General features: G+C 53.1%; 2 protein-coding genes across 3 annotated transcripts; both read left to right on the forward strand.

The window, feature by feature from the left end:
• The first annotated feature begins 1,515 nt into the window (after positions 1–1,515).
• Positions 1,516–10,063, forward strand: LOC140913675 (uncharacterized). Its single transcript, XM_073350456.2, has 6 exons — positions 1,516–1,922; positions 3,264–3,335; positions 3,803–3,877; positions 4,521–4,874; positions 6,171–6,518; positions 8,148–10,063. Exons 1-6 carry the CDS (start codon positions 1,655–1,657, stop codon positions 8,402–8,404), a joined length of 1,374 nt encoding a protein of 457 aa, XP_073206557.2. The 5' UTR covers positions 1,516–1,654; the 3' UTR covers positions 8,405–10,063.
• A 10,969-nt stretch (positions 10,064–21,032) lies between these two features.
• LOC140913681 (uncharacterized) lies at positions 21,033–24,235 on the forward strand. 2 transcript variants are annotated; one of them, XM_073350470.2, is made up of 2 exons: positions 21,033–21,829; positions 23,015–24,235. In XM_073350470.2, exon 2 carries the CDS (start codon positions 23,023–23,025, stop codon positions 24,154–24,156), a length of 1,134 nt encoding a protein of 377 aa, XP_073206571.1. In that variant the 5' UTR covers positions 21,033–21,829; positions 23,015–23,022; the 3' UTR covers positions 24,157–24,235. The 2 variants fall into 2 exon arrangements, with proteins under 2 accessions (XP_073206571.1, XP_073206570.1); XM_073350469.2 differs by having other exon boundaries at positions 21,033–21,785.
• The last annotated feature ends 1,172 nt before the right edge of the window (positions 24,236–25,407 follow it).

Raw genomic sequence — 25,407 nt, forward strand, 5'->3', positions numbered from 1 at the left:
CAGGCTTGAGTTAACTCGTTCTCTGCTCTCTTTTTCCTCTCCCCCCCTCGGCCTCTCGTGATCTACAAAGGAAACTTCCACTCCCCACTCGCACACCTTTGACCCTCCCCAAAATGCTTTGCGATGCTTGCAACAGCGTTAGCAATATACATTGCTGATCTGCCTTCCCAGGGGACTCCCTGAGGGAGGGGGCCATTGGGTTGTGACACTAGTGGCCAGTTGGGGTGTGTGGGCCACCACCCAGGGGGTGGTGGCGGCCAGGTAGGGGGACCTGGGCCCTCCCTGCTTCATCGGGTCCCAGCCCTGAGCCCTGTCAGGGTATGTCTACGCTTACTGTGGATCGACGCTGCAGCGATCGAGCCACCGGGGGTCGATTTAGTGGGTCTACCCACAAAATCGACTGCAGACCGCCCTCCTGTCAACTTCAGTACTCCACCGGAAAGAGAACCGTAAGGTAAGTTGATGGGAGAGTTTCTCCCGTTGACCCAGCGTGGTGTAGACACTGCAATAAATCGACCTAAGCTACGGCTCCCGTGGTTCCTGTGCCGGAGCCGGCAAGGCGCATCCTTCCTCTCTGGTGGTGAGCTGCGCCCTCTTACACTGGTGCTCATAGGCGCCGACTCTGTGGGTGCTGCGGGGCTGTAGCACCCATGGGGAAAAATTAGTGGGTGCTCTGCACCCACCGGCAGCCAAGCTCCCTGCGCCCCCACCCCCTCCTCGCCTCCTCCTCCCCCGAGTGATCTGCGTCCCCGCTCCTCCCCCTCCCAGCGATTCCCACCCACCGCCTAACAGCTGTTTGGCGGCGCTTAGGACTTTCTGGGAGGGAGGGTGAAGAGTGGGGACGCAGTGCGCTCTGGGGAGGAGGTGGTAAAGCGGCGGGGCAGAGGTGGGGACTTGGGGGAAGGGGGTGGAATTGGGGTGTGGCGGGGCGGAGCCGGGGGGGGGGGTCGAGCCCCCTGGGGCAGAGGGGAAGTTGGCGCCTAGCTACACCTGAACCATGCCCAGTAGGAATGTGGGGGCGGGGCTTCCTCCACCCACATTGAGGAGTTAACCCTTCCCTGTCCAGTGCGGAGTGAGTTCACACCGTCACAGGTGACCATACGTCCCGTTTTGGCTGGGATAGTCCCTTATTTAAGCCCTGTCCTGGCCGTCCCGACTGTTTTTTGGCCACAGTCGATCAGTTGGCAAGAGCAAATGGGACAAATGCCCACTTTTGTCAACAAAGTGGGGTGCAGAGGCATGGGGGGGGAGTGGTGATGCCAGCCCCACGCGGGAGGGGGGTAGCTGGACACGGGGGGGGGGCAGGCAGGGCTCAGGCAAGCAGCGACGCCAGCCCCATGCGGAGAGTGGGGTGTGCTCGGGAGAGCGGGGGGGGGGCGGCTGGGGCGAGCGGCTCAGGCCAGTCAAGTATGGGGGGGGGCTCGGGCTAGCCCCACACGGGGTGTCCCATTTCCCCTCGGAAAGCCACCAGCCCAGCCCAGCCCGGCCCCCGCGGACAGCCCCGCCCTCGATCCCTGTCTGGGAGTGACGAGCGGGAAATGCCCGCGGGGTGGGGCGAAGGGACCTGGGCCGGGAGGCCGGTGTGGAAACCGCTTCCCAGAAGGGCCGGGAGGCGGCGGGCAGGGCCGGCACCGGCGCCAGCGCCAGCGCCAGCATGGGGGAGCCGCTGAAGCGGCTGCTGCGGCCCCTGGAGAAGAAGGGCCAGCGGGAGCTGCAGCGCTTCAGCAAGAGGGTGGAGAAGTGCCTGGTGAGGGAGGGGGAGAAGCTCATGGCCGAGAACAAGCCGCAGGGAGGGGCGGAGCCGGCCGCGGAGGTTAACGACCGGAGGGACAGCGCCGAGCACGGCGGGCTGGAGGCGGCCGAGAAGGCGCTGATAGACCCGGACCGCATCAGAGACCTGGCAGGGGCACTCGGCACAGACGGTACAGAGAGATGGGGGAATCCCCACTGCTCCTCCCCGCCCCCGGCCCCCTTATTTCTGGGGCACAACTAAATCCCCCCCTCGCGGGGGTCTCTGGGAGCGGGAAACAACCCCCAATCTGCCTTTCTTTCCCGTCTTTTCCAGGCTGGGATTCCACCCCCGCTTTCACTTTCATTCTCTTCTCTTACCAGCCCCGCTCCCCTCCTTCCCTGCCGCTCCCCTGCTCCGTTCCGGCCACATCCTGAGCTGGTGGGAACATTTACACCTGGGAAGCATCTGCTCCCCACCCCCACCTCATGTGTAAAAAGCAAGAGAGGGTTGTTGATCCATTGGCAAAAACCCCTGCAGCCCCCCCCACCCCCACCCCACAAAACACACACAAATTGTTATTCCTTTAACATCATTTCGCCAAGCAAAACTAACTCAGCCCCTGGGACCTGCAGCACCCCCCCCTCCCCCCAAAACCAGTTGAGCGCTCACCAGCTCACACTGGTTGTTCACTCGTTGGAGGCAGGGAGGCTCTTTTTGTTCTGGGTTTTGTACAGTGCCTGGCGCAATGGGGGCTTGGTCTGTGGCTGGGCCTCCCCCGTGCAAACATGCCAACAGTCATGAATGTATTGCGAGAGATGTAATTTCTAGGTAAAATTAAGCCTCGCTCATGATCTCGCGGTAGAATTCTGTTTTCAGCCCCAAGTGGCTGGGCTCCCGTTCTCAGCCCCGCAAGGAGGGACTCCTGGAGAGCCCTCTTCATGGGGCCGAGAGTGCTCTGTGGGGTGTTTTCGGTCAAGTAAGTGAGAGAATCTCTCCACCCAAACTGCAGGTTAACAAAGTTGTTTGTTTTTAAATGGGAAATTTCCTTAGGTTTTTTTTTATTAATCATGAATCATTCCATGTGCTCCATGACAGGTGTCCAACACAGGCCTTGCAGACTGCACCAGAATGAACCCTATTCCTTCCCAGTGGACTCCTTTCCACTGCCGTATCTGTCCTCCTTCCATCCCGTTCCCTGGACCAGACACCGCCCCCCTCTCCCCCGGCCCCATTTGTAGTAGGTCTGGGCAGCGTTCACTTGAAAGAAAATATGATAGTTAGAACAAGGTCAAGGAGCAAATCTAACTGAGGGTCAGAAGCATCTGCTTTAGCCCTCTGGACCCCTGTTTCTCTGCCATTATGGATCCTTCTCCCTTTGCCCCTGACTCTCCCCCACGCCGATATCTCACTCACACTCCTGTTCTGGCCTCGAAGAACTACGTTTGTCCTCTGTGTGTATGCGTGGGGAGGAGGTGAGCCGTGCTGTGAGCTGACCACAGGTCCGAGACTGATTTCCCCCTTTTTTCTCCAGTGCCCCCTGGATCTGCAGCCACTGCTGTGCAGAGCAAGCCCTTTCCTGCTGGTGCCACAGCCGGAGCAGCCGGTGAGTGGGGTGCAAATCAAGAGGTGCGTGAAAGGCTCTGAAAGGAGGATTCCTTCCCCCCAGCCTGGGACAGATCATTCCCTTTCCAAATCCCAGGCTTGGAGACATCTGGGGCAGCTTTGGCTCAGGGCTCTTCCCCAGCCCCCTAGATTTTTGTGGGGAACTATCACCCCTATTTCTTCCTGCCATGCACTGGTGGCAAACGGCAGAGTGCCCCACTCCTCATTTGTGCCCTTCGCTGGCTCCTGTAGAAAGAGGCAAGGTGAAGATTTTTTTTCACTAGATTTTTTTATCTAGTGAACTGAGATGTAATGTATGTGCCTTCAGGCAGGGAGCTCTGTGTCTGGTAGCACCATGGCAAGTGTTGGGGGGATAAGGCTCCCCGTGAGTGGTCTCTGCCCTTTCCAGCTCTGAGCCACGACTCGCTCTGTAGCATTCACACTTCCTCTCTGTCTCATTTGCTCCAGAGTCCCCTCCCACTGTGATTCCTGACTCTGAGCAGCTGGAAATTCTCCCTTTGGACAATGCAGAGGGACACACAGGTCAGTAGCTCCCTTGTTGCAGTGCTTACATTCTCCTGGAGTCCTCCAGGCTCATTCCCCCATCCCATTCGGGGCTCAATGCTTCAGGGCTTGGGCTTTCAGTTCCACAGGAGGTGCCTGGGCTTGTGGCTCTGGGCTTCAGCCGTGGGGCCCCAGGGACCCCCTGAAACCAGCTTGAGGCCCCCCAGAGAGCCGGGATCCCAGATTGAGAGCCAACAGCATCAGGCTGGAGTCAAGGGAAAATATTTACTGGAGCTCCCCTCCAGACAGCTGAATTTAAGCCCTGCCTTTGTGGATTCAGCAGGTAGTGTGGTGTGGGGCTGAGCAGAGAGGGCTGGGTCCCCTTCTCCGCCCAACAGAGATCCATGTTGGAGTCCAGAGATGCCAAGCCCTCCTGGAATGTAATGATGGCACATAGGAACTGCCCTGATGGGCCCATCTACCCTGGTATCCTGCCTCCTCCATGCCATTCTGGATCAAATCATTGGGCCAGTCTAAACTGTATCTTGCCCCTTCCCTACAACCCCAAATCAGATCAATGGGCCCAACTCCAATAGTGGCCATTAGCAGATGCTACAGATGGAAGCCCCACTCCGGGGCAAGATTTCTCCTTCCCTCTCTCTCTATCCATTTGACTTCTCAGTTGTCCTGCGGCGCCCGGAGGTGTCAGAAATATTCCAGTCTCAGCCACTGGTGGAGGGCGGCCACGTGGCCTTCAGCTGCTTCATCGCAGGGTACTTCCCCCAGGAGCTAACTGTGACCTGGCTCAGGAGGGAGAGTGGAGAGAGTGTGGCCACGCCCATCAAGGACTCCGCTGATTATGCCGTCATCCCCAAGGAGACCTGTGCCAAAGACAGGGAGACCTACCAGCAGATGGTGACGCTCTCCTTCACCCCATCGGTGCAGAGAGACCAAGGGGCAGAGTTCATCTGCCAGGTGGGACATGTGACCCTGCAGACCCCCATTGAGAGGAGCACTGGGACACTGGAGGTCAAAGGTCAGTCTGAATTTAAAGGTGGAGAGCGATTGCCCATGGGTTGTTTGGGGTTTCCTTTCTCCTAATGTGTGTATCTGTCTCCAGCCCTAGATCCTAGTACACTGGTCTGTCTTCCCAGGCCCTAGCCAGCCAGCCAAAACCTGAAATATTTCAATTTGGGTATAACTTATGGGAGTTGCAGTTCACTTGCCTCATCCCCATTCTCCTAGACCCCAGCTTGCTGGTCTGGATCATACGTCAGGCACCAGTCACTGTAGCGCTTAGTAGCTTTAGTACCTGACCCTGGAAATAAATAAGTCACTCATTGTTGAGCTCCTATTGCTGGCAGCTGGGAGCAATCCCAGTCCCTTCACTGAGGCTTCTCCCAGCAGCAAGCGCTGCACCAGGTGATACCCCAGTGAGGTTTTGCAGGATGAGGCCCCGTATCTGTGGTTTCCTCCCACTCTAGCCCTGAACTGGGATCGGCTCTTTGGGAACACCCCCCACCCACCCCTGTCACTTTCTCCAGATTCACCTGCCACAGAACCCTGACTCCATGCAGCTTGATGATGCAGAGGGTCACACAGGTCCCTTGGTGGATTCAGCAGACACCCATGTGGAGCTGAGCAGAGAGGGCTGGTTTCCCTTCCCCTCCCCAATAGAGATCCATAATGGGGTCCAGAGAGCCCTCAAGCTCTCCTGGAATAAAATGAAGGGACATAGGAACTGCTGCTCCAGATCCAACCAATGGGCCCATCTAGCCTGGTATCTCGGCTTCTTCCTGCTGCCCTGAATCAGACCCATGGGTCCATCTAGCTCAGTATCCCACCTCTCCCTGATGCCCTGGATCAGACCCATGGGTCCATGCTCTTTGGGGCAGGGCTCATCTTCTTGTTCTGTGAGTGTACATTGCCTAGAGCAAAGGGTCTTGGTCCATGAGTGGCGTTCCTGAGCAAAGTAATTCACAATAATCTCAGGTCCTGACTTTTCCTGGGACCTTCTAAAGTTCTGCGTAGCTGGGGTGAGTCCAGAAGTCCAGACCAGGAAAAATATTGGGAAGCAAGGACCTGAAATTTTTAATTTTAAGAATACAGGCAGGGTTGGGGTCCCCCAAAGAAACCCGATGGCCGGCTTTAGCCAGGGTGCCGGGAAAGTAACAGCACAAACGTGTGTTTTTGCTGAGCCTTTCACCTCTGTACCTGACGAGAAATCCAATATGAGCAGAAAGGACTATTACTCTAACCTCCCCCTGGTGATATAGCTTCTGTAAAGTCCTCTCCTGGGTCTCTAACTCTGTTTCCTGGGGTCTCTGAACAGGTGTCGCTACCCCCAACGCCAAGGAAGTTGCCCCCGACACCAGGGAAGTTACTCCTGTTTCCAAGGAAGTTACTCCTGTTTTCAAAGAAGTTGCCCCCGACACCAAGGAAGTTACTCCTGTTTCTAAGGAAGTTGCCCCCGACACCAGGGGAGTTACTCCTGTTTCCAAGGAAGTTACTCCTGTTTTCAAAGAAGTTGCCCCCGACCCCAAGGAAGTTACTCCTGTTTCTAAGGAAGTTGCCCCCGACACCAGGGGAGTTACTCCTTTTTCCAAAGAAGTTACCCCTGACTCCAGGGAATTTAAGTCCATTTCCAGGGAAGACAGAGAAAATGCAGCTGGTGGAAAAGGTGAGTGGCAAGGTTAGCTGGGCAAGGTCTTTATATTACATTGAAGAGAGCTGAATGGAGGGTGGGGCGCAAGGTAGATGGGCCCAGGAGTGTGTGTCCAGCTCCGGGTTAGGCTGCAGCTTGGGGTCAAAGGCCAAATCAGGGTGAAGCCAGGTTCCACAGTGCCAGAGTTTTGCCAGTGGCTCTCCCTTGATTTTCTACCTGCATCTTGGGCCAGATCTAAACCCAGTGATGAAAACAGGCCCCTCCCAGGTTTGGATCTGACTCAAATCTTGGCTGTGGATTTGAACCCAAAGGGGCTGAGGCTTAAGGTTCCTTTTGGACCCAACTTTTAGAAACACCATTGTTGTGAGCCAAAACTGAACCTTTGGACGCCAAGATAGCGGCATCTCAAATCCCATATCACCTTGGTTTGGAATGGAGTGGAGAGGGGCTGATGTGGATGTGAAGGAGGCCGAAGGGGATAAAGACCTGGAGAAAGCTTTTGTGGACAGAGGAAAGGGCAGATCTCAGAGACACTGAGGAGGAAGACAAGGCAAGATTTGGCACTGCCTGGATATGAGGGTGTTGAGAGAAGGAGTGAGTCAAAGATGCAGTCAGGTCACAGGCTGGAGTGGCAAGGAGGATGGTGGTGCTGTCAATAGAGGCAGAGAACAGAGGGCCTCGCAGGGGAGATCTGGTTGGCCAATGTGAGCTGACAGCGAGGTATCCAGGAGGAGGCTTCAGAGAGACAGGACTGAGAGCAGCGAATGGGTTGGAGTGGGAACAAGAGCAGGGATTTGAGAGTCATAGGCATGAAGATAGCAGCCAAAGCCATGTGTACAGTTCAGAGCAGGGAGAAAAGGAGGGCACAAAGGAGGGATCCTCTCAGTGAGAAGTGGGAGCGGTGGGGAGGAGATCCACCGGATGAGTCACTGGAGCGACCAGAGTGGTAGGAGGACAGTTGGCAGAGGAGGGAGTCTTGAAGCCTAAGGCAGGACAAAGTACCAAGCAGGAGGGGTATGATGGTTGGTGTCTGAAGCAGTGGAGAAATCAAGGATGAGAATGGGGTTAAAGCACTGAGGCTGGGCCCAGAAGAGGGCCTTGGTAATGCTGGAAGACGGATCAGAGGGGTGGAACCGAGGTGGAGCTGGAGAGGTGGTTGTTAGTGGCACACTGAATGAAGTTGGAGGTGAAGGGGAGACAGGGCTTAGCAGGAGGGGTTGGGGATTGGTTTTGGATGACGGGGCAAACCAGATTAATTATGCATGGGAGGGAGGTTACGGAGTAGAGAAAATCTGCCTGGTCACAGAGCAGTGAAGCCACAGATGAGTACAGAGGGCCCTGTGGGTGGTCAATAGCGAGCGACTGAGCGCCGAGCCAGTCAAGATGGGTAGGTGATTGTGTGGATAATTAAATAGATCCTGTGGATAACGGAATAGCGAGTAGACTGTGTGGATAATGAAGCAGCTAATAGGCTATGTGGATTATTATATAGACCATCTGGAGTAGCTAATAGACCATACACATAATCAAATAGAATGCATGGATAACAGAGTAGCTAATACACTGGGTCGATAATCAGAGTGCAGCAGAGAGCATGAGGTAGACCATTTCTTTACTCTCTTGTGTTCCTCTTTCTCCCCTCAGAGACACACTTTGTTGACCGGCACCGAGAACAGCTCATCCAGCGAGTAACTCTGGTCGAGGGTGTCCTGGATAAGCTGCTGGGTAACGTGTTGGACTCTGAGCAATACATGACCATTACAGCCGAGAAAACCAACCCAATGAAAATGCGGAAACTGTATGAATTCATGCTGAGCTGGAACAGGTATTGCAAGGACCAGCTCTACTGGGCACTGAAGGACAAGTGCAAGTTTCTTGTTGCAGATCTGGAAGGGGAATGAAGGCAATGAACACCCTTCCCCCCCTACACACACACACTGCCTTTCCCTTTGCTTCCTGTGTGTGTTCCAGGGAGGGAAACCCATTTCTGGCTGTTCCCCATGTTTCCAAAGATGTCACAACTGATTAAGACAAGGGCTGCATGAAAACTTTCCCTTGAAATGATTTTTCAATGGAAAATCAGGTTTTTAACAAGATAAAATATCTGTTTTCTGAGAAAAAAAAATTATTGTTGAAAAACCAAACACCCGAACCAAAAATATTTCAGCCAAAACCTGAAATATTTCAATTTGGGTATAACTTATGGGAGGTGGAGTTCACTTGCCTCATCCCCATTCTCATCTATGGACCAGGGCCCTCAGCTGGACTACATTTCCCATGATGCACCATGGCCAAGGATTCCCATGATGCAACTGCCTCCTCACCAAAAGGAGAGACCATGGTGCATGCTGGAGCCCAGACTACAGTGGAGAATGGGGTCACGGGGCACCCAAATTTCAACTCCCATTTGGAATTGCGGCAGCATTCCCAAATCAACATATTTTGGTTTTAGTTTATGTGTTTGTGGTTTTTTTTTGTTTGTTTTTGCTGAAAAGTTGAACTTTTCAGTGAAAAATCTGGACACGAATGAAATCTATTGATCTGTTTTTGTTTGGGGGTTTTGTTTTGTTTTAAAACGTCAGTGGAAAAATCTTTCATTTGCCATCAGCAGAGCCCCAAACCAAACTGCAGCTCCCTCTCCGTGCCTTGCTCTCCCAGCCACTTCAGCCCCTGGCTGCTGCATTCTGTTGGCAGCTGAGTGTGAAGGGCTGGAGGCTGAACTGAACAGCTGCTGGGCTGCACTGGTGAGGACCGCAAATCTGGGGGGGCGTCTCCATTTTATCCTAGTCCCTGGGAAGATAAAGCCCTGAATCCCCACAGCTACATTCTGTCCCACCGCATCCCTCCCTTTGGACACAAAAAGTCCAGAGATGCCCTCCTAGAGTTTAAAGCCAGAAGGGACCATTAGATCATCCAGTCTGACCCCCTGTGTAGCCCTGGCCCTTACATTTCACCCAGTTACCCCTGCACTGTGTCCAATAACCTGCATTTGACTAAAGCCTCTTCCACAACGGCAGTCAGTCAGGATTTGAAGACACCAAGAAATGGAGGATTCACCACTTCCTTTGGGCATTTGTTCCACCCTGAGTGAGAAAAATTCGTGCCTGATTTCTAGTGTGAACTTGTCTGGCTTCAGCTCCCCAGTCCCGGGTTCTTGTTCTGTTTTTCTCCAGTAGATTGCAGAGCCTCGTACACTGCAGTGCCCTTCCCCCACTCTCTCACTTGCATTACAGACCCATTCGTCCTTTGTATCAGGGCTTCGGGCAAGGCAGTTCCACCGCTGCCAGGACGAGGCTTTGCTCTGCTTCTCCCCAGACACACACACGTCCCTCAAGCCAGAACCTGGCTGCTACCCTGGGCCTTTGCTGTCCATCTAAGTCCACCAGCATCAACCCCTCAGGGCACTGTCGGGAGAGGGGGCTGCCTCTCACCAGCCTGCTGAAAGGGGAAATCACTGTAATTCTCACATTAACCCAATAGGGGCTGGTTATTGTTATTATTTTAACATAGAGCAACTTTTGTACCTTTGTATTTAAATTAAAAAGAAGGTGGTACCTGTCTGAGAGTAGGGCAGTCGTTCATTAGCGCCAGCCATGGTGGCAAGGAGGATTTTGTGGTTGGGGGTGGAGGCGGGTGCAAGGGAGAAAACAGCAGCTGCTGGGTGGGAGGGAGAGGGCACTTGGACTGCGATGCGCGGGGCGGAACCCTGAGCCAAACTTTCCCAGCCCCAGCTGTGTGCGAAGGGGATGTGGGTGGGGCGGAGTCAGGACTGGGTATTCCCTGTGTAAAAAACAAAACTGACCCAAATAGGGCAAAGGCTGATGCCCTTCGGGGTGTCATCAGTGCAGCTGGGAGTGTGCCTGGATCCATGGCCTTGTGCTAGCAGGCAGGAGCAGCGGAAGCTCTTAAAAGTGGGGGGGGCATGGGCACCTGAACCCCCTGTAGCACCCCGACACCCAGAGACTCTGCCCTGCCCCTTCCCCTAAGACCCCACCCCACACTTGCTCCTCTCCATCCCCTCCCCCCATTGCTCGGCCAGTAAAAGTGGGTGGGCCATGATCTCCTGGTCCCCCCCCCGTTCCAGCACCCCTGTTAGGAGGGCTCGTGGTAGCCTGCTAAAACTGGCTGTGTAGCCACTGCAGCTTGCCCTGGTTTTCAGGCTGGTGTGGGGGGAGGCGGGGTGTCGGCTTGGGAGCCTGAGCTCCAGCCTGAGCAGCAACATCCAAGCAATGTGTCTACACAGGTATTTTGTAGCCTGCTGCCGTGAGCACTCTAGCATGAGTCTGTGGAGCTGGGTGGGAAGACTCGCTCCCAGATGTAGTGTAAACGTACCCTCAGACCCCAACGTGTGACAGGCTCAGACAAGGGCGTGTGTCTCTCTCCAAGGATTAGGGGACACTTGGGGGCTGGTCTCATCTGCTCTAGAGGCCTGAGGGGCAGGAGTCCAGGAGGAGAGCCTACCATGTCAGACACCGAGCTTGGGAAGGGAAAGGGAGTGAAATCCAGGCTGTGGGGGAAGGGATCCAGCCCTGGGCTTTACTTCCCTCCCTCTAACCCCCCACCCTGTGGTGTACCTGTTAATCCGCCCCGGAGGATGGGGTTAGACCCCTGCCAACTATGGTGATCTCCCTTATACCTGTTGCCCACTGTGTAGCATGCTCACTTGGGATGTGGGAGATGCCAGTTCAGTTCCCCACTCGGCCTGATGTAGAGCCCTTGGGTCTCCCACCTCTCAGGAGCATGCCCTGGCCGCTGGCTATGGGATAGTCTGGCGTATGGCTCCCTCAGTCTCTCCTGCTGAAGCTTCTTCTTGCAGTATAGCGAAATAACTAGTCATGGGCCCAATGACTGGAACTTGGGGCTGGCATAGCCCAAGTAAGTGCCCTGCCAGGCTACAGAGTCATTTGTTCTCTGGCTGGCACAGAGACTACTCAGGTATTTTATACAAAGTGGAACAGCTTCTGCAGAAGATCTTGAGAAGGAGCCAGTCTAGGACGGCCCCTAATCCAGGGCTCAGGGCACTCACTGGTACTATAAGAGCCCCCAGTTCAAGTCCCTGCTCTAGTGGCTGTTTAACTGTGTATCCCGAGTGGAACGGCTCCAACAGGAGAGACCGTGCAAACGCTGTCCCCGAATACCCCCCTAGGCCAGGGGTTAGGACGCTCTTCTGCACAGTGCAAAACCCAAGTTCAAGTCCTTGCTCCGCTCAAGCGGAGCAGGGAATTGAACCAGGGTCTCCCACATCACATGTGAATATGCTAACCACGAGAATACAGCAGTAAGAGCTTACTTCCCCCTCCACACCCGTTTCATATGCCTTTCATTTCCATTGCTTTCATGTTAAAAAGTGCCCTAAAATGACCCCTTCCCCCAAACGTCATTTTGTTTACAGCTTGTTCAGTTTGGCTGCACTCGGCTCTGGTGATGAGTTGGTCTGAGAGCTGTCAACAAGGGATGCTGGAAGCTCCCACCCACTGACCAAATGAAAGAGGGAGAGAGATGGGGTTGGGGGGAGGAGAAAAGGGGGGGGGTGAGGGGAGCTAGAGCGAATGGAAGTGGGAGGCAGAGCCCTGCAGCGGGACTGGAATCCTGCAGCCATAATAGCTGCTGGTGTCCCAGCACAGGGGCTTGGGCACTGGCTTAGGCCACAAGAGGCCCAGGTTCACTTGCCTGCTCCGCTATGGACTTCCTGTGTGACCTTGGCCAAATCACTTAGCCTATCTCTGCCTCAGTTGCCATAGGCACGATGGGGATAATGGCACTGGGCTGTGAGGATAAATACACTAAACATTGAGTGGGCAGTGCTTTGAGATCTCCTGATGAAAAGTGCTGTATGAAACAGGCATGAGTATCATGAAGCAACCTGACTTGGGATGCAGAGGGTGGGGGGGAATGATAGTGCGGGGGGGGGGGGATTGGGGACACAGGAACTGCTGGGGGTCAGCAGAGGGGGAGGGAAGAGGAACTGGGGGAGGGTTAGGTTCTAGGAGGGTGTATAGGCACCAATGTGGGGCAGGATAGTAGCACAGTGGGAAGGGGGAAAGGATTATAGGAGTAACGATGGGGTGGGGTGGGGGGGCAGAGGGGTCTGTAACCACCTCACAAAGCTTTTCCCTTTCTTTATCAAAGCTCTGACGTACCCATAAAAGGTGATTGCACGTTTCTTCTGCCTTACAGGGCGCACAGAATCTGTCTTTGTGTCTCTTCATCTGAAAAAGATTTTTGTTTGAGCCACAAAACAAAAGCACTTCCTGCGTGCATCCTGTCCAGCCCCGAAATATGTCGTAATCCTCAGCTCTAGGGCACAGTTGAGATAATCAGCTTCCTCTATTTCCATTAGAACAATTTTTTTTGCCATTCCCCTTTTACATTTTTCTGCACCAGGCTTTTGAATCCCTACTTACTCAAGGGTATTTCTGTGTTAATCCTTCCATTTCTCACAGTGTTTTTAGCTGCTTTGTTGGCCATTTTGTTCCCTGTTATCCCAATAAGCAGTGGGATCCAAGCTAATGCTGCCTGTATCCCCATCTGTCATAACTCTGTTGTTAGAATATAATTTTGTTGATTAAATCACTTCTACATATTGAGATTCCCTTTTATTATCCCCATAACGCCTGAGATTGAATCCAAAAATATGACTGCTGCTGCTGGGCGTACGTCCAAGATCCAGTTTAATGCTAGCATTATTGCTACTGGTTCAGCTGTCGTGACTGCTACATAATCAGAGATTCTTTTGGATGCACTAATTCCCAATTTTGGTATACAATACGCCATCCCTAATATTCCTGTTTTTTTTTCTTTTTTGGACCCACCTGTATATATGTAAGCAGGGTCTACTGAATTCTTCCCTGACAGCTACCTGGGACGGGGAGAGAATCATAGAATCATAGAATCATAGAATATCAGGGTTGGAAGGGACCCCAGAAGGTCATCTAGTCCAACCCCCTGCTCAAAGCAGGACCAATTCCCAGTTAAATCATCCCAGCCAGGGCTTTGTCAAGCCTGACCTTAAAAACCTCTAAGGAAGGAGATTCTACCACCTCCCTAGGTAATGCATTCCAGTGTTTCACCACCCTCTTAGTGAAAAAGTTTTTCCTAATATCCAATCTAAACCTCCCCCACTGCAACTTGAGACTTCAAGAGCAAACTGTATTTACATGAACACACCTACTCTGCTTAGATATCCAGCAGATAGAGCAGTGTGTTCCCAAAGTGATCAACTTTGGCTGGTGTTGGGTTACAAATCACCTTAGTACTGAATACAGCATTAGTGAAATGCTGTTACCAGTGTTGGCATTATTGTGAATAAAGGGGTGCAGAACTGTACCTAATGTGTCCCAAGTGAGAGGGGTCACCCTCAGCTGAAAGGACCTTGTTAAGCCAGGGGCTCAAATGCCAGAGCCCTTTAGAAGTAAAAAGGGTGCGGATGGGTGTTCCAGCCAGGAGATGTGGCTCCTTCCCCAAGAGTCCTTCCTGTACTAGTTTAACTTCTTCCCCTCCACTCTTCAAAGAAAGGGCTAAATAGGGTTATTAGGAGCCTCTTTGTTATTTTAAATGCTCAATCAGAGCTGAAATTAGTTGTGGTAGGACTCTGTTTCTGCCCAGCCTCCTAAGAGCTAAAACTCACTAGAGCTGAAATCACTTGAGATGGGGCAGTGTTTCTGTGCAGCCTGCAAAGAGCTAAAAATTACTAAGAGACTAATGTGCAGAGGTCACAGGAGAGAGGCTAGCGGCAGCAGAAGGTGACTGACAATCAGCTCGTGAGGCAGCAAAGAACCGTGGCTGGTGGGATGGCCAGTGGAGAGGAACCAGGGCTGGTGGGGTAGTCAGGCGTGAGGAGCAGTGGCTGGCAGGGTGGCCAGGCGGCAGAGTGAGGGGCCAGCAGGCAGATAGGCACAGCGAGGGGCCAGCAGGGCCCTAGAGAGAGGGGCGGCAAGCGAGTGTCCAAGCAGTGGAGTGAGCGAGGTGCCTCTTTACTCCCTCCTCCACCCAGGGTGGGAGGTGAACTCTACAGATGCACTTCTGAACTCTAGGTCTGCACTGACCAAGGACAGGAACTGTGAGTGGGGTGCAGAGAAGGGACAGGCATGTTAAAGGGACTTTTGCCGGACTTAAGAACCTAAGGGGGAAAGGGCACTGCCTAACTTACTTGAGGGTGGGTCTTTTACTCATGGTTTATGTTTATGAACCCTGTGTGCAGTGTTTTTCCAAATTAATGCCAAGTCACTCCCATCCTTTTATTAAAAGTTTATTTTCTACACTCAGACTCTGTGCTTGTGAGAGGGGAAGTATTCCTCTCAGAGGCACCCAGGGGTGGTGTATAATTTTCCCGGGTTACTGGGTGGGAGCTTGAGCCAGTTCTATGTTGTATTGATGGAAAAGAACCCCTAGATATTGAACCTGGCCCTGGTTGCTGCTGGCTTCACCGTTACAATATATTTGACAAAACTGACTCCACTCCTCATCTATAGACTGGTACACTTCATTTTCAATACCTATTTTACCCTCAAATTTATAAGATAAATCTAAATCCACATTCAGGCATGCGACTTTCCATCCCTAACTAATTTTCCCATGACTAAAAGTTTTGACTTCGTTCAGGTTTTCCCTTGTCTTTCAACTCCTGCATGTGGAGTTCTAACAGCATGTGTTTGTTACGGGGCGTGATTCACCACTGCAGTGCCTCCTGCTGGCCATCCTGGGAATTAGCTCTTGGCCCTTCCAGTCTGCCTTCAGCTAGTGGTGTCATGCCTACCATCACTGCTGTCTCCACTCTTTGGAGTCACGTTGCTCCCCGAACTGCAGCATCCTCTTCTAGGCACGGTCCTCCAGCTGCACTAGCTCCAGCCCCACCACAGTATCTCCCCCCTTCCGGGGGACCAGCAGTCCTTAGTCCCGCCACTTGCCTCAATGGCCAGCTGCAGTCCAAGGTTCAGCCCCTCATCTCAGGGGCAAACTGTAGTCTGGATACCAGCCACTCTCTTCATTGGCAAGTGGAGTGCAGGGTGGGGTGGGGGACAGGACCCAGGCCTGCCCGCTACTCTGGGTCCCAACCCTGGGACCCAATAGCCAGCAGCCACCTACTGTGCTCTCCAACCTGCTGCCTATTTCCTTTGGGCCACTTCCCCCGTAGCCCTAGCACCCCCTCATCCCTGGCAGCAAGGCCCCAGCCTCGCAGTGGTCAGCCAGCAGCTCACCCTCCCACGCCACAGCCCCTCTTCAGGCCCCCAGTCCTCCATCCTTGCCTTCCAGAGAGAGACTGCCCTCTGCTCTGCAGAACAGTCCTTTATATATGGCCCTCGCCGGCCCTGATTGGCTGCTCCAGCAAGCCTTCCCTCTATTGGTGGGCTCAATAAGCCCTTTCCTAATTAGTGGGTTCTGCGCAGCCTCCTTGGTGCTGCTTTTAACCCCTTCTTCTCCCTGTGTGGGGCAACCGCCCCACCACAGTGCTATATAGTTTACCTATCAGATTCCCAACAAGCCTCATATTTTGCTTGGTACTTTCATCATTGCAGTTCCCATTAATTTTGGCCCAGAAAGTTAGGGCCAGTAGTTTCATTTGTAGTGTAGCTGGCATTTCACTGGAAGCTATCTGTAGTGGGCACAGGTGTTGTAATAAATGCACTGCTCGCAATTCATAGTGCCTGGGCTTGCATTAACTCTAATTTTTTAAATTCTGATTTTGATGCTGACCCAAAAGTTTGGCAGCCAAGTCAGTAACTGGTCTGATTAAAGCCCCGTATGCCATCAGCAGTGTTTTCTTATCTGCTCTCCAGCAAGACTTTTAAGCAGGTTAATCCTTCCTGCACATTGATCTTTAACATAGGGTTTTATGACCTTTCTAAAGTAATTTAGTATCAAATATTAACAATAAGAATTTGAACGTTGTAACTATATCTGTTTGTTCTACATACAGATACAGTTTACATTCCTTTGCAACTTTTTTTTTCTGTACAGACCAGCTCTTTGGTTTTAGCAATGGAGAACGCGAAGCCCCACATATATCCCCAGCCAGAGGTCTCTCCTAACACGTTGTTGATTCTCTCTTCTGCCACCTCAGTAATCCTGCTCCTCATGCACAGAGCACAGTCATCTCTGAATAGAATGACACCTGCCCCAGCACTTATTTGTGTTGGGAGATCATTTACAGTATCATAATATTAAATAAGGTTGGGTTGATAACACTTCCCTTTGGTGTTCCATTTTTAATATTGTACATATTCAACATAACTTTCCCAACTCTGCCTGGTCCTTTTACTCAATAATTCTCTAATCTACCCCTACATTCTTCCCCTTATCCGTAGTGCACCTACTTTGTACAATAAGCCTTCCCTCCATAGCAGGTCATACGTCTTTTCAATACCTAGAAAGACAGCTATCATGAAACCCTTGCACCTCATGGGTGTTTGTAATTCAGTTTCTAATTTAGCAATGTGAACCATGGTGCATCTGCCTCTCCTAAAACCACTCTGCACCTTATCTGTAATGCCACTGTTTTCCAGATAGGCAGCCAATCTGTCATTAACCGTTCTCACCATAACGTGCGGGCAAGTGGCCTATAGGCATCCACTTAGGCGAACAGTTTGCCTGGTTCTCATATTGGAATTACTACTCCATGATTCAGTTTTATTGGTCTGGTATCACTCCTTTTTCCCATAGAGTGTTAAATAATTGCAAGATAACTCTCAAACTGCTGTCAGAGAGATATTTAAACGTTATGTTACATTTATTATCTTTACCTGGGGATGTATTCTTGCTGATATCAGTAGATTTCTCAAGTTCTCACAAACAAAACCATTCATTCAGTATAGTAGCCTCATGTTTACCCCAATGAATTGTCTTTTAATCTGAAGGAAAATTTCACTTGGGTTTTCATCATTATTGACCCCTCAGAAAGTGTCTGCTAAAACTTCTGCTTTCTCATTATCAGAATTTCTTACTATGTTGTCAGTCCCAATAAGACCTGGGAAGTCTTAGTCTGAATTCCAATATTTCTTCTAATTTGCCTGTATTTTTCGGATGTCTTGGTATCTTTGTTTATCTGCCCACAGTACTTTCTCCAATGCTCCTTCTTTGATTTTTTTAATAATTCTTTGTGCTACTGCCTTACTTCTTTAAAACTTCACTATTCATTGTATTTTTTGCTTTTTTATTGTCTTTGTTCTTATTTTTAACTGCCATTTTGCACTCCTCATTCCACCATAGAAGTGAGTCTTTATTTTTGGGGTACTTCAGTATCCTACGTATGGCTACAGTAGCTGCTGCTGTTTATCCCTTTATTACATAATCATTTAAATTCTCTGTCTCATCACTCACACAATTATTATTCACGAATTCAATACATTTACTTGTAAATAGCTCCCAGTTAGCTTTCTTAATTTTCCATGACCTTCAACCTTATCATGCCCTTAAAAGTAGTAAAAGTACTATCGGGAAATTATCATATCCTATTCCTTCTTCCTTATATATTTTCCAGTTGCATCTACTTGCAATATCTGCTGTTATAATTCCCAGGTCTAAGCAGGAAAAACTACCCTCTGCTGCATTAAATCTAGCTAAGGTGCCATCTTTTAAAACCACTAGAGCATTTTAATCAATCTAAGCATACACCATTTTTATCACTTGTCTTACTTCCCCATGATTTATTATGACTATTTAAGTGGTAAAGAGTCCTGTAGCACCTTATAGACTAACAGACGTATTGGAGCATAAGATTTCGTGGGTGAATACCCACTTCGTCAGATACATGTAGTGGAAATTTCCAGAGGCAGGTATAAATATGCAAGCAAGAATCAGGCTAGGGATAACGAGGTTAGTTTAATCAGGGAGGATGAGGCCCTCTTCTAGCAGCTGAGGTGTGATCACCAAGGGAGGTGGGCACACTACGGCCTGCGAGCCACATCCACCCTCAGACCGTCCTGCCCGGCCCCTGAGCTCCCGGCCGGGGAGGCTAGCTCCTGGCCCCTCCCATGCTGTCCCCCCTCCCCCGCAGCCATGCTGCCACACGGGCAGCACTCTGGGTGGCAGGGCTGCGCATTCATACAGGGCAGCGCGGCAGTGTGTCTGGCTCCAGCCCGGGTGGCATGGCTGCCAGATATGCTGCTCTGAACAGCATGGTAAGGGGGCCGGGGCCTTGGATAAGGGGCAGATGGTCCTGGGGAGCAGTCAGGGGACAGGGAGCAGGGGGCAGTTGGATTGGGTGGAGGTTATGGGGGTGGGTGGTCAGGGGACAGGGAGCAGGAGGATTGGTTAGGTGTGGGAGTCCTGGGGGGCCTGTCTGGGGGTGAGGGTGTGGATAGGGGTCGGGACAGTCAGGGGACAGGGAGCAGAGGGGGTTGGATGGGGGTGGGGTCCAAGGGGGCAGTTAGGGGTGGGGGTCCTGGGAGGGGGTGGTCAGGGGACAAGGAGTCGGGGGGGTTGGATGGGGGTGGCATCCCAGGGGGGCGGTTAGGGGCGGGGATCCCGGGAGGGGCGGTCAGGGGACAGGGAGCTGGGGGGGTTGGATAGGGGGATGGAGTCCCAGGGGGCAGTTAGGGGTGGGGGTCCTGGGAGGGGGCAGTCAGGGGACAAGGAGTAGGGGAGGTCAGATAGGAGGGTGGGGTCCTGGGGGGCAGTTAGGGGTGGGGGGCCTGGGAGGGGATGGTCAGGGGACAAGGAGCAGAGGGGATTGGATGGGGGTGGCATCCCGGGGGGGGCGGTTAGAGACGGGGGTCCTGGGAGGGGGCGGTCAGGGGACAAGGAGCGGGGGGGGGGTGGGGCAGGGGTTCAGAGGGGCAGGAAGTGGGAGGGTTTGGATGGGGGCGGGGGTCAGGCTGTTTGGGGAGGCACAGCCTTACCTACCCGGCCCTCCATAGAGTTTTGCACGGCAACTTGGCCCTTGGGCCAAAAAGTTTGCCCACCCCTGACCTAGATTCATCATTCACGACTGTGAAAAATGTCATGCTCAATGTGATGCCGTGAGATTGAACTAACCCCCACTGTAAAAGCAGCTCGGTCCACTCAAGATTCTTCCGTTGACCTAGCTGCTGCCTCTCGAGGGCATAGATTTACTACAGTGATGGGAAAACCCAATCCATTGCTATACTACGTGTCTACACTACAGCACTGCACCTGTACCTCTGGAGCGCCTGCAGTGTAGACGTACATTCAGGGTTTCTCGCTGTAACTTTTGCAGTAGGGGAGCAGATTCCAGTTATAAATCGTGCTAGGCTGAGGCTATGTCTATACTACCAAGCCTGTGCCAGCCTAGATATCCCGGCCCAGTCCCCTAGTGAAGGCGGAGCATATGATAATGGGAGGAGTTTCCCTGTCCGGGTAGGAACACCACCTCCCTGAATGAAGGGGGACGGATTCAGGCTGCGAATAAGGGTTTACCAGGGAGGGGAATTCACCACTGGAACAGGATCAGCTCCCTGAGGGAAGGGGGTCTGGGAGTCTGTCAGTGGAGATGGGGTGTCTCTCTCTCAAAGCTCTGCTCTAGCTCAGTCAGGAGTTACTGGTCTGGAGGCAGGAATCAATGGGGGAGATTCTCTGGCCTGGGTTAGGCAAGAGGCTGGGCTGGATGGGCACAATGGGCCCTGCTGCCCGTTACATGTATGAATACCTTTGTGCAAAGACAATGAGATTTTCAAGCTCTTTGGGGCTTGGCCTGTCTCTGTTCTGTGTCTATACAGCCCCTGGCAACAGGGGGGGCCCTAGGTAATAACTCCTGGAGGAGGGATAGTTCAGTGGTTTGAGCATTGGCCTGCTAAACCCAGGGTTGTGAGTTCAATCCTTGAGGGGGCCATTTAGGGATCTGGGGCAAAAACTGGGGCTTGGTCCTGCTTTGAGCAGGGGGTTGAAATCAACTGACCTCCTGAGGTCCCTTCCAACCCTGATATTCTATGATTCTATGTTAGCTCCCTTGGCAACCCAATGGAAATGGCCCTTCCTGAGCTGGGACCATTGGTGTAAACACCCCTCTGGTGCCATCACCAGCACATTCAGAGCCCTGGGCTGCTAGCGGCAGGAGAGAGGCACCTGTCCCTGGGATGAGGACGAGCTGCACGGGGCTGATGCTCTGCATAGCTAGGTAGTAGAGTGAGACCCGTGCACCCCATGCACGGGGTTTGTGAACTCTGCAAGCCGGGGCAGGGGGTGGGATAGCGCAGAGGGAGGGGCCGGGAGTCTGGACTCCTGGGTTCTATTCGGTGGCACATCTCATTGTATTCTGTGATGGCCTGGCTCGGTAGCTGCAGTAGAAGCCACCCCACTTTGATCCAGCAGCTCAGCGTCCTTTAACATGGACACGGAGTCCCTAGTGGTTAGGGCTCCGAAAGAAACGTTTGGAATATGAACTGTGGTTCAGCCACGGCAGTGACAGCTGCCTGCGTCTGCCGAGAGTCTGAGCCCATCGCTCTGCGAGGGCTGAAAAGTGTCCGTTCATCTCGGGGGGGGGAGGCGGGGGTCTGTTGATTGTGAAACCTAATGGTGCCAATTTAAACACGGTGGGAAATTTTGCTGCTAATCTTCTTAGCTCCAAAGTCCAAGGAGTGGGACTGCAAAGCATCCCAAAGCAGTACCTAGCTCTCTGACTACCTCCATATTATTCAGTCCTGTGTCTGTCTGGGTCTGCATGCCCCTGTCTGTCTGGGGATGCGGTTCTGGGGCCGGAGCCACTAGATGGCTCTGGCTCTGGGAAGCAAAGCTCGTGTTTTTCTCTCTCTCAATCTCTTCAGCACTTCCTGGTTGTGCAGCTCCTGTCTTAGTCCCCAGTCCCCATTGTGCCTCCTTTCTCCCTCCATGCAGCACTACGCCCTGGGGCCATGGGGGCCTGGGAACCAGCTCTGAGCATCCCCTGGTGCCTGGGAGAGTGCATCAGCCAGCGGGTGCTGAGACTCAGGACTGTGCAGACCCCACTCCTTGCTGTACATGTGACCTGGAGCCCTAAACCACAGATCATCCCTGAAGCTGGAGGAGCTTTTTCTGCTCGCTGTTTGCTGCCTAGTCACTAGAGCTGGCTGCAATTTAGGGGGCTGTTTTTCATGGAAATTTTGGAAAGAAAAGAAACCGTTTTTGTGTCAGTTTTCCTCCCCCTCCTCCCCTTCCTGGTTGGCAAAATAACTCAAGAGGAGTTTTTTCTCAGAACTTTCAGTAGTTGACCAATTTCAGCTCCTGGAGAAAATCTCCCGCTTGCCCTGCTCTTCCTCACAGGGGCAGGATTCCTGATTCCCATGGAAGCACCCTGGATCCCAGATCTCCAGGGCTCTGAGGACACGGATGGGCCACAAGACGTCCATAGAGGTGAGGGATGCATTAAAGGCGCTCAGAGAGCATCTCTGAGCCAGGTAAATATCCCAGTGGGGCTGGGGTGAGCTCCCCCCCCTCTCCGCCACAGCCCCAGTTCTGTCCCATCCCGGTTCATTCAATAGCAAATGCCATAGATCTTGGTTTCCAAATGAGGAGTTTTCTCATAGCTTCTTAATGTTTTGTTTTTTTTTGAGGGGGGGGGGAATCAGCAACGCTCTTGAAATACATTGGTTTTTGCGAAGTACCAGGCGATGTTTTCTTTCAAAAAGTCCACTGCCCACAGCCAATATTGTCTGGGAAGCGGGTTGTCAGGCCCCAGAGAATTTTATGTGGGTGAAACACCCAGGTTTTCAGTGGGTGAAAGAAGTAGCTAGTGACCGTGATGGAAATCTGGGTCCAAGAATTTTGAAGCGATGAAAAATGCTTCAGACTGGAAGCCGCGAAAGGAACATTTTTGTGGTGGAACTAGTTTTTCATGATAATAGCCGCATTACGCCCTCCGGGCCATGGCATGCATGGATTGCACTGACCTTGACTCATTTCTGACAGCAGCTCTAGCCCTTTGCCTCCCATCCTTCTGCGGAGAGCGGAGAGCAAAGACTACACAGGAGGAGAGCTTTCGCTCCTGCCCTGTTTAATCTCATTAGCAGCTCTAGTGGCAGGAAGTTGGTAATGAGGACAGAATCTGGCCCTTTCCATGTCATAATGTCTTAGAATTTCATAGGTGTTAGAGACAGCAGAGCCCATTGTGCCCATTCAGCCCGGCCTCCTGCCTAACCCAGGCCAGGAATCTCCCCCACCGATTCCTGCCTCTGGCCCAGTAACTCCTGGCTGAGCTAGAGCAGAGCTTTGAGAGAGAGACGCCCCACCTCCACTGACAGACTCCCAAGGGATGGAGAATTCACCCCGTCCTAAGGGGAGCTCTCCCAATGGTTCATTCCCCTCCCAGATAAACACTGCCCCCTAATTCCCAGCCTCCATTTGTCTCTCTTCTGCTCCCAGCCAGCAGATCTTGCTTTGCCTTTGTATTGTAAAGATCCCACCTTTTCCAGCTGTGCTCTCTGAGGTTACCTTTCTCCTAATCTTTTATGGTTTTTATGGTCACGGTGTCTCTGTGCAGCGCCCAGCATGACGGGGCCCTGATCTCAGTCACTGATCTCTCTCTCTCTCCCCCAGGATTCCCCTTTCCCAGCTGTTCATTGTCTCCCATTTCCTCCCCATAGGTGCTGAGATGCTGCACAGGGACGAGGAGGGGAGCCCGTGGCAGGATGAAGCATTGTCAGGCGAGGCGCCCGAGGGCCAGCCTGGGGCCGAGGCTCAGCCGGATGGAGCACAGGGTGAAGGGAGCGCGGAGCGGAAGACATGCCCTGAGTGTGGGAAGAGCTTTGCCTGGAGCTCACACCTGGCGCAGCACCGGCGTACGCACACCGGGGAGCGGCCGTTCCGGTGCGGTGAGTGTGGCAAGAGCTTCAGCCGCAGCTCCAACCTCGTGAAGCACCAGGGCACCCACACCGGCGAACGCCCCTACCGCTGCCCCGACTGCGGCCGCGGTTTCACTGACTCCTCCAACCTGGCCGCTCACCTGCGCGGCCACGCCGGCCACAAGCCCCACCGCTGCCCCCAGTGCGGGAAAGGCTTTGCCCGGCGCTCCCACATCGCCACGCACAGGCGCACCCACACCGGCGAGCGCCCCTTCCCCTGCCCCGACTGTGGCAAGGCCTTCACCCAGCGCTCCGACCTGGTGGCCCACCGCCGCACCCATACCGGGGAGCGCCCCTACCGGTGCACTGTGTGCGGCAAGCGCTTTGGCATGAGCTCCACCCTGACGGTGCACTGGCGCACCCACACGGGGGAGAAGCCCTACCGCTGCCACCAGTGCGGCAAAGGCTTCACCCAGAGCTCGGGCTTCCTCACCCACCAGCGGCTCCACGCCGGAGAGAAGCCCTACAAGTGCGGGCAGTGCGGCAAGGCCTTCAGCGTCAGCTCCGATCTCCTCGTCCACCAGAGGGGCCACGACGCTGGGGCTGCAGCCCACAAGTGCCCTGACTGTGGGGCTGGCTTCAGTGCCAGCAATGAACTCCTGAACCACCAGAGCAGCGCCCATGGGGAGAAGACGCCACATCAGTGCGCAGCTTGCGGGAAAGCCTTCCGGCTCCGTGCTGCCCTCGGCAGGCACCAGAGGACTCACAGTCAGCAGAGATCGCACAGCTGCTGCCAGTGTGGGAAAAGCTTCCTGCACAGTTCGGCCCTCAGCGCCCATCTGAGGACCCACACAGGGGAAAAGCCTTTCAAATGCACCCAGTGCGGGAAGGACTTCCGCCAGAGTTCAGCCCTGATCAGACACCAGAGGACTCACATGGGCTAGGGACTGGCCATGGCTCACCCTTGGGGGTCAGGGGCCAGCTTGGAGATCAAGCGGAGCAGAGGACAGGGGTCAGATTGGGGTGGGTGCTGGGAAGCTGGGGATGGGCTCTGGGGGAGGGACCTAGCACCTAGATGGAGAGCTTGGGGGTGGGGCTGGGGACTAGGATGGGAAGGAGCTGGGTGTGGGGGCAGGAGGGTCAAGTGAAGTAAAGCATGGAGTCTGCTTGGCATCCCCGGAGAGTATCACACACATCAGGGCAAAGCTTGGCAGTGGCATGAAAGTGAGTGGGTGGGGAATAACAATGGGGGCAGAGCTGGCTCATGGATTGCACCCCTATGCTCAGGGTTTAACTTTTTGCCATATTTGGGGTCAGGAGGGAATTTCCCACCAGGTCAGATTGGCAGAGACCCTGGGTGTTTTTCTCCTTCCTCTGCAGCATGGGGCATGAGTCACTTGTAAGTCTGAACTAGAGTAAATGGTGGATTCCCTGTAACTTGAAGTCTTTAAATCGTAATTTGAGAACTTCAGTAACTCAGCCAGTGGTTATGGGCCTGTTACGGGAGTGGGTGGGGGCAGTTCTGTGGCCTGCGACGTGGAGGAGGTCAGACTAAATGATCATGATGGTCCCTTGTGGCCTTAAAGTGTATGAGCAATTGGGGTCAGTTGAGATCATTCGAACACGGTGCTTTTTAATACAGCCAAATGCAAGGTCATCTTTCTAGGACCAAGGAATGCAGGCCAGACCTGCAGAATGGGAACTGTACCCTGGAAACCAGAGACCCTGAAAAGGATGTAGGCAAATCCACTCTGCAGTGCCGTGGTGTCAAGGTTCCTCCCCCACTCTGAACTCTAGGGTACAGATGTGGGGACCTGCATGAAAAACCTCCTAAGCTTATCTTTACCAGCTTAGGTCAAAACTTCCCCAAGGTACAAAATATTCCACCCGTTGTCCTTGGACTGGCTGCTACCACCACCAAACTAATACTGGTTACTGGGGAAGAGCTGTTTGGACGCGTCCTTCCCCCCAAAATACTTCCCAAAACCTTGCACCCCACTTCCTGGACAAGGTTTGGTAAGAAGCCTCACCAATTTGTCTAGGTGACTACAGACCCAGACCCTTGGATCTTAAGAGCAATGAACAATCCTCCCAGCACTTGCACCCCCCCTTTCCTGGGAAATGTTGGATAAAAAGCCTCACCAATTTGCATAGGTGACCACAGACCCAAACCCTTGGATCTGAGAACAATGAAA

The sequence above is a fragment of the Lepidochelys kempii genome, chromosome 6, assembly GCF_965140285.1.
Source record: "Lepidochelys kempii isolate rLepKem1 chromosome 6, rLepKem1.hap1, whole genome shotgun sequence".
In the NCBI taxonomy this organism is placed as follows: domain Eukaryota; kingdom Metazoa; phylum Chordata; order Testudines; family Cheloniidae; genus Lepidochelys; species Lepidochelys kempii.

Excerpts from the sequence above, each read along its gene's own strand:
- LOC140913675 (XM_073350456.2), top strand. The coding sequence starts at position 1,655 with ATGGGGGAGCCGCTGAAGCGGCTGCTGCGGCCCCTGGAGAAGAAGGGC. Across the intron at positions 1,923-3,263 it reads AGGGGCACTCGGCACAGACG|TGCCCCCTGGATCTGCAGCC; the intron begins GTACAGAGAGAT and ends TTTTTTCTCCAG. Across the intron at positions 6,519-8,147 it reads AAATGCAGCTGGTGGAAAAG|AGACACACTTTGTTGACCGG; the intron begins GTGAGTGGCAAG and ends TTCTCCCCTCAG.
- LOC140913681 (XM_073350469.2), top strand. The coding sequence starts at position 21,716 with ATGGAAGCACCCTGGATCCCAGATCTCCAGGGCTCTGAGGACACGGAT. Across the intron at positions 21,786-23,014 it reads GCCACAAGACGTCCATAGAG|GTGCTGAGATGCTGCACAGG; the intron begins GTGAGGGATGCA and ends TCCTCCCCATAG.